At 37.2% G+C, this 7,975-nt stretch overlaps 1 protein-coding gene across 2 annotated transcripts in view; it reads right to left on the bottom strand.

The window, feature by feature from the left end:
• Window positions 1–1,863: 1,863 nt before the first annotated feature.
• The window catches only part of rab27b (RAB27B, member RAS oncogene family), a 77,854-nt gene continuing 71,742 nt past the window's right edge, over window positions 1,864–7,975 (bottom strand). For both annotated transcript variants that reach the window (XM_026174483.2, XM_080304498.1), the window contains exons 3-6: window positions 7,546–7,634; window positions 5,136–5,239; window positions 4,815–4,938; window positions 1,864–3,026 (exon numbers count right to left, since the gene is read on the bottom strand). In XM_026174483.2, the coding sequence (XP_026030268.1) occupies window positions 2,840–3,026; window positions 4,815–4,938; window positions 5,136–5,239; window positions 7,546–7,634 (504 nt within the window). In that variant the 3' untranslated portion in view covers window positions 1,864–2,839. The remainder of the gene's footprint in view (window positions 3,027–4,814; window positions 4,939–5,135; window positions 5,240–7,545; window positions 7,635–7,975) is intronic.

Raw genomic sequence — 7,975 nt, 5'->3', positions numbered from 1 at the left:
TGAATCAATGAACTAAAGAACAGAGCCATTGCAATGCTGGAAAAGCTTCAGGGCAAGTCACTGTTGGTTCTTAAGTGGCCAAGCCAAAATTTTAATCCATCAGAACATCTTTTGAGAGGCACAAAGAAGACACTTCCCATCCAATCTGATGACGTTTGAAGATGCAGATTAGCTCGGATGAATTGGATAAACCACCCAAATCCAGGTTGAAGAGATTTAACCAAGACAACTCAAAGCTGAAATGAGTAAAACCAAAGTTTCTGGATTTTTTGTTTTTATGCTTTGAGCACAAAAATACTAAAACAATGAAAAAGTAAATCAATATAAAAGCAGCTACTTAAATTTAATTAAATTAGATGACGTAACACAGGAACGTGGGATGTAAAGAACAGAACAAAAACAGGACAACAGAAATAACTACATATGTCTCACATGTACTGTAAAATAAATAACTGGTCAACATATAATCTAACATTAGTCATGGACAGAATTGGAGCCCAGAGCCATATTGGAGTTTCTCTGATTATCTGATGTAAAGATGTGAAAAAGTCTAATCAAAAATCAGCTGCACTGAAGATCTCATGTCACCTGATAAAGCTAATTCTGCATTTTACTCCCATTCTATGCTGTTATTATTATTTTTGTGATTAGAAAGGATTTATTCAGAGAGCTTGGATGTTGATTTGTTGCTGCAGACAACTTTATTTTGAGCTTTTTAAGTAAATGGTAGAAAGTTACAATGACAATGTGCCTCCCGAACATCTAATAGCACAGCTGGACCGTCTCCAACAAGGTCTGCCTGACTACAGTGGAATAATGCTTCAAAGGTCAAGGCAGTAGGTCACTTTGGAACAACACATCTATGCTGATAAACACTATTATCAATATGCAATTGATTTTTTCCTTTATTGCACATGTGTCATGCTATACCCATACAAGTCCTATAATAAAGATGGCATTCTTTCCAAAGGCCAACAATAGGCTGAGATTTCAGTTTCTGTAGAAGTAAAGAAAACGGCCCTCTGTCTGCATGTCTGTCAACATTTTGCTACCGAGTTTATCAGGTCAGTTGCTCATTTCGGGTCACACTGTCTAAAACGTTAAGTTTATTTTGTATATTCTGGTCAATCTGTATGTCAGAAAGGAGGATTATCCAGGATATGCTCACTATGGCTTACGTTGGCTCCACTACATCTGGTTTCAGAATGCCAAAATCACTCATTTTGAGGCTTCAAAACAAGTAGCTATGCCCATCTTTTATAGTGTTGATGGCATCAGCCATCTGAAAAAACTGTCTCTTAATTAATACTTTGGAAATGGAAACAAACATAGAAAATCTAGCCAAAAAACTTTTCTAATGATATTAGGAATCCTTAGCAGACTAGGATATATCTAAACTTATCAAATGCTAATATTTGATATGAGAAGGTGGAAAATGCCAGTATTTGTGGTCTTCTACTTCAGTGAAAACCTCAAGTTTGCCATGTAAAACCAGGTGATGTGGCTTAACAAAAAATAATAATAAACCCCCGCCCACCCCACAAAAAAAAACAACTTTAAAATGAAAAACGTTGAAGTTGGTAGGACACTGAAAAAACAAACAAACAAACAAAAAAACCCTGACAATGTAGGAGTGTTTAAATAGATTTTTTCTGATTGTGGTCAGAAAGTGAACGTTAAGAATCACCAACAGTAGGAACATGATACATCATCTGCTTGGATGGTGCTCACTACCAAGCTAGCAGACGGCATCATTTTTAAAATATTATTGATGTCACATGCTGTTTGGTTGTTTTTGTGTGGTAAATTTGTGTCTTCATTGTAAAAGAATGAAATATAATATATGGTCACAAACAATTGAGGTCAAATGCTATACCCTTTATTAAGTGTGCAACTTTCTATAATCTATATAGGACAATACTACCTGTAAACAAAATTAGTGACAATGGAAAAAAGTACATGTTTCTGATACCATACTGCATGAGAGGGTACTATCAGATCAAAAGAAGCCAGCAGTGGGTGATTTTATTTTATGTTATGCTGCACTATAAATTTTTTATTTTATTAACAAAAAGAAAAAGCATTTTGCATTTTTTAGCAAATGTCTGCCATGTCTAAACCTGACAAAAAAATGTAAAAATCAAAAAGTTACTAAATGTGGCTCATATGGGTACAGCATAGGACACTTTGTGAAACGGGGAGAAAAAAACAATTATAAATAACAGAGGAATTAAACCATATCAGTCACACAATTTCTCACTGTGATCCAGGAGCAAACACTTTAGGAGAGGACCAATACTGATTAAAAACAAAGTTAAGTCCCCCTCATTTTGCGGCCATAAATAGATAGATCAACATATAAAGAGTCCAAATTAAACTTTTAAATGCGTCTTTTTGATTGTTTAGGTCTATTAAATCATTCAAAGCACTTGCGAGCAGTTAAATTGGGAGCGTGCAGAGCCTATTCCCAGGGTGCATGTTTTTAACTAGGCACATTATGCGTCTGACAGTGATGAAACTGTCCCCTCCTGTTTTAATTTCCTTCTAAAGGCAGACCAACAGAGACTGTATTACCGTAAGAGTCCATTAGAGGGGGATAGAGTTCTTTCATTGTCAGAATGACATTAGGGAGGACAAGTAAGCATAAAGGGAGGAAAAGAACCAAAATAGGAGAACATGGCTAAATGTTAGCTTTAAAGAGCACAGGGGTGATGAAACAATGAAGAGACATGCTATCAAAAATGACAAGGATAAAGTAAACAGAGGAAGGAATGTGGTGAGAAGAAGGACAGACGACAGAGCAGCACTGACTGGTTGTTGTCCTGTATCGCCTCTTCATCTAACATGCACATTTCTTAGCATTCGGCTGTGCATCACCAAGCTTTGTGGCCCCGTTCCCATTGGCAGGCTCGGCAGGGGGTTTGTCGACGCACTGCTCCATCCTCTTCATGACCAGGTCCAACAGCGTTAGAACCGCCTTGTCCACATCTGCTCCTGTCGCTGCACTCGTCTCAAAGTACGGGATCCTGCAAAGAACAAATCTGCAACTTAAACCAATGTTTTTCCAAATGCACCTCACTTGTTCACCTTCCTTTGTATTTGTGTTATTTTCAACCATCATGAATTTAAAAAAAGATTTTTTTTTAAACTGGTCGAAAGGCTGAGGAAGATTTTGAAGTATAACCTGTGGACTATGCATTTTGCATTGAGTAAATTAATGAGCTAAAATAATGTGAATACTGAGTATATCCAGCATGTATTCAGTGATAAGTTCTTGTACTTGTAACCATATGGTAAAAAAGTGCAGGTGTGAAGACCGAAACAACTTTAAAGGCCCATCAATCTGCTAACTGTCTGAAACAGGACCAATCCAGAGAGACAGTGTCGTTCAGAACCATCTGATCAACAGAACTTTACAGGAATAAATTCTACACTGGACAACAGAACTGCAGAAAGACTAGTTTGCAATTCTAGATATCTGCTAACTGTGATATGCATTAAAAAACGTGAAGTGTGTGCTTTACATATGATAATGTTTGGCTTATTGTCAGTTTATTATGGGCATCTGCGGGAGAGGTCATGTGTTACTGTATTCCTAAGTATGTTTAACAACTTCAGGTGGTTAACCAAAGCTGGAAAACACTTGAAGGCTTGAAGTGGTTAGTTTAACTATCTATACCAGCACATTTAGGATCTGCAATTTTTGCTATACTTGCATCAACAAAGCTTTTTAGGTTTACTCGTTTATGTCAGAACTTACTTATATTACTTCCGTGAGCAAAACTTTGTGGGTTTTTACCTCATCTAACAGGAAGTCGTCTGTTGTTACAGAAAAACCGTGTACCATCTATTCATAAACATGCAATGTTGATGATCACAATAATCCTAACAATGATATTCTATAAAAGAAAATTATCAATGCTAACAAAATAAAGTATTTATATCAATCATACATGATGTACAAAAGTGAGTGTTGTTTTCGGCCAAAGCCCCACATGTTTCTGAGCCACATTAATGTTATTTTAATGCAATAGAGCAGAACAGAGGTGTAAAACAGGTGGTTATTACAAGATATATATGAGATATGGAGTTATGTAACATCAAAAATCACTATTACGTATTTGCTTTTCTTATTCTCTATCACGTCATATTTACACAATGTGTTCTAAAGCCTGTCAAATATTAATGTGGATCAGAGATCTGAAGCACATCGGAACATTACAGTATGTTAATTTAAATGTCAGATTTTAATTGTGCAAATTGTTTCTTGCCTGCACGTGGCTGAGAGATGCACACCTTCCTTTTACTTTTATAAATACCTGCAGCCATACCAGTAACGTAGGACAAAGTGTTTACGGTATTAGTAACTTGAGGACATGTGGAGGGGTAAGGATCCAACTGTACAAGGTCAAGCATGGAAACAGTGTCAATTGAAATTTAAGTTAATGCAGTTTTTCTCCTAGATAAATAAACATCAACAGTATTTAGTGTGTGCATATAGACTTAAGTATAAGTGCAAGATATAGTTTTAATTGTAAATACCTTAAGTGTCCATTGATATGAAAACAGCTGCTTAGTTTCTACAAGACGCTAAGGAAACAACTTTTGTTTTTTAATTAAAGCCATCATGTTTTTAGGGTAATACCGAGGCCAGAAGCTCTTTTGTGAAAGTCAGACGAGAAGTTGCCACCGTGTGCTCTCAGATAAACAGTAACAAAAAATAAATAAATAAATAAAATATCACTGTTCAACACCTGAAGTGGTCTTAATATCTACTAATACATACGGTTAATGTACATGACAAATAAACTTGCCCGTATTTTTCGGCCAGCTCCTTGGCCTGTCTCTCCTGAACCTCCCGCTGGTCGGCCAGATCCGCCTTGTTCCCTACCAAAACAATATCTGGGTTCTCACAGTAAGCATTCGCCTGTAGCTGGCCTGAAAATGAATACAGATTAAAAAGTAAATAAAGAAAAACTGATGTATCAGAGGAACTTCAAACAAACAGAAATGTTTTGTTATACTGCTATTTCATGCTTTCACAATACATTAGTCATCAGCCTTTTACATATTTTAACAGTGAGCTGAACATTGTTGGACTGAAATGTTTTGATAGCAGATTCTAGTAAACATACTCATCCAGTTTCTGACGTTGAGAAAGCTCTGCTGGCTGGTGAGATCGAACATCAGCAGGAACCCCATAGCATCCCTGAAGAAGGCCGTGGTCAAGCTGCGGAACCTGAAACACAAACAGTTTTAAAGAGTACAGATATGACAATGTGTATTTTTTAAAGGGTTTCTAAAAATGTCTTAATTGTATTATACTGCACAATATCCCGAATGTGAAAGCCACCCAATCACATTAACTGCTAGCCTTATGAACAGACGAGGCTAGAATTGATGTGTCCACAGATGCAGTTCTTTTAACAGCCACAAGAAGGTGCTGCAGTAAAAAAATAGACAATCCTACAATAACTACGTAAACCCAAAACAAGTGTGAAACCTGAATTGATTAATTTAAAAATGTTTGGGCACATCATGTTTTTAATTGAGAGCAAATGCCTGAAAGCAGTCACAGAGCAACACTGTATTGTTCTGTTTTGTTGATTTGTAGCCTTCTTTTAGGCCAGCTGATAAATATCAAATACTCACATTGTGTCAGCTGTGTTCTGGGTCTTTACCAACTCCTTTTAGTGTTTGGCATTGTATCAGTGTATAGCAACATTTCAGATCTTTGGCCACAAATCAAACTATTCATTTTTCATACCAGGCTGTAAACATGCCTTCAGTTTAATGATGAGCTGGGCATTTTAACTTGTCCGTTTGAACTTAGGGCTATTAGAAATGCAGTTTGTTGCACTTCCATGCTTCATTTTCCAGCACAGGATGTCACATTTGCCCAAATTAAACTCTCAGAATAGATATTTTACTAATGTCTGTCAAAAGATTTAAAAAAAAAAATAGACCTTTGCTGCTCTACATCTGGAGATTGCTGGCTGTCACCAGGTGAAACTGGTCACAAAGACAGTGCTGCACTGAAAACCTTGCACACTGCTAGGAGATTGCCTTAGTCACCCGTAATTTGCACGGAGGACACCAATGCTTCCATTTTCCACTGCAAGCTGTAGTGTTTGTTTGTTTTTGTTTTTTTAAAATCAGAAGCCCCATTTCATACCAAACAAACATTTTGAAAAGGTGCAACTTTTACTTTGAAGGGTAAAAACTTACAACCGGTTGGGGAATACACATTTTTCTTCCCTGGTAATGGATGGTTGCCACATGGTCCTGGATTGTTCTCTGGGGGTCTAAACATGACATTCTAACATTTTGCAATATCAGTGTTTAAGCTGAAAATCTGTAGTCGCCAACCATTTCCAAAAATCTGTTATTCCGATGAATAATTCTATGAAACCTTCTTGCACAAAACAGAAACATTGATTTCAATTTGATCAATATCAGCTTATAACTTTGTTATAAGTAAAATATATGAGCTGTAATTTCACCTGTGTTCAAGCACTAAATACAGAAAAACAATAGATGTGTGCCATGTCCGTTTCTACCCGCACAAGTTAGTAATGGGGCTCCCCCAGCTGAAGTGCATATTCTGAGACATGCTTGTGCTTCTGGGTGTGACAACAGCGAGTGTGTAAACATTACTTATGACCAATATTTAAGATGCAAACAATCGGAATGAAGCAGCAGATATCAGAGGTGTCTCCACCGCAGCCTGCTTACAGGTGGAATAATGACTTTAACCGCTTGAATAAATGATCATGCGGAATCTGTTGCACTGGGCAGAATAAATGCAATTAAAATTATGTAACTAACACCGACTCATCCTGCGGTGAGTCATCGGGCTTTTATAAACAGATTCAACAGATCGAGGTCGGGACCAATTAAAGACCACACACGCATGACTGACACATGCAGCCATAAATACTGGTCTGTTGATTCTCCATCTAGATTTCTGAAATAAACTTTACTACTCTACAATTATAAACTTTTTAAAAACGTTTTTCATTGTACCATTTATCTGTTTTGATATCGTCCCTGGTGATTTCATTTTGGCATTATTGCATTTTCTTTTGGTGAGCTTCAACCAATCAGTAATGACTGACCAATCAATTGGAAGTCAATTCCTCGGGTCAATTGTGCAATGACAGCTAAAACTGTAGTTTGTTGCACCTCAAGTCTACACACCATCTAACCCCAGTGGGATATCCACAGTTGTAAAACTGGCCCTAAAGGTCAGCTGTATGACTGCATCGGTTTCATCAATGCTTGTTACTACTGCTTCATGATTAAAGATTGTAACACAAAAAACATACCCAGAGTAATAGGCAGAGGACTTTAAGACAAAAACTTTAAGCACTGGTGCTTTAACACATATTTAAAGCCTTGATGCCATCCATCAGCCCCACCCGGCATTTATGACCTGTAGAATCACGGAGAGTCTTAAGCCCACAATCCACGATGCCATCAGTGATGTGTGAACCGACTAACTGTTAGGAAAAAGATTTTGTCCTAATGGGATAAGTGGCCTACCTTTCCTGTCCAGCTGTGTCCCAGAGCTGAAGGTGAACCTTGAAGGTTTTACCCGTGGTCGTCCCATTGGGGTTAGACGCTGTGTAGACCTGAGGAGAAAGAAATCGCACAATTTTAAATGAGATGACCGTTTATGAAAGAAAAGTCATTTATACCTGGTGTATATTACAAGACTTGCAATTAAAAACAAACAAACAAACAAACAAAAACAATGACATTTAAATCAGTCGACCCAAAACTTACCATTACAACTGTCAACCTTCCTCAACCTTGAAAAATAAGTATCTCTATAAGGTGATTGGTGCACCTTTGTTTTGGGCTAGGAAAACAGCCATAGAGTAAGATTGTTCACTTGATAACAGTAAACTTCTTCCTCGTGATACTGTGTAGAGTTAGATTAGTCAAAGTTACTAATCTACAGTGGTGTGAA

This window comes from Astatotilapia calliptera, chromosome 7 (genome assembly GCF_964374335.1).
Source record: "Astatotilapia calliptera chromosome 7, fAstCal68.1, whole genome shotgun sequence".
In the NCBI taxonomy this organism is placed as follows: Eukaryota; Metazoa; Chordata; class Actinopteri; order Cichliformes; family Cichlidae; genus Astatotilapia; species Astatotilapia calliptera.
The sequence above is the reverse complement of the archived record's forward strand: the minus strand, read 5'-3'. Positions and strand labels throughout refer to the sequence as shown.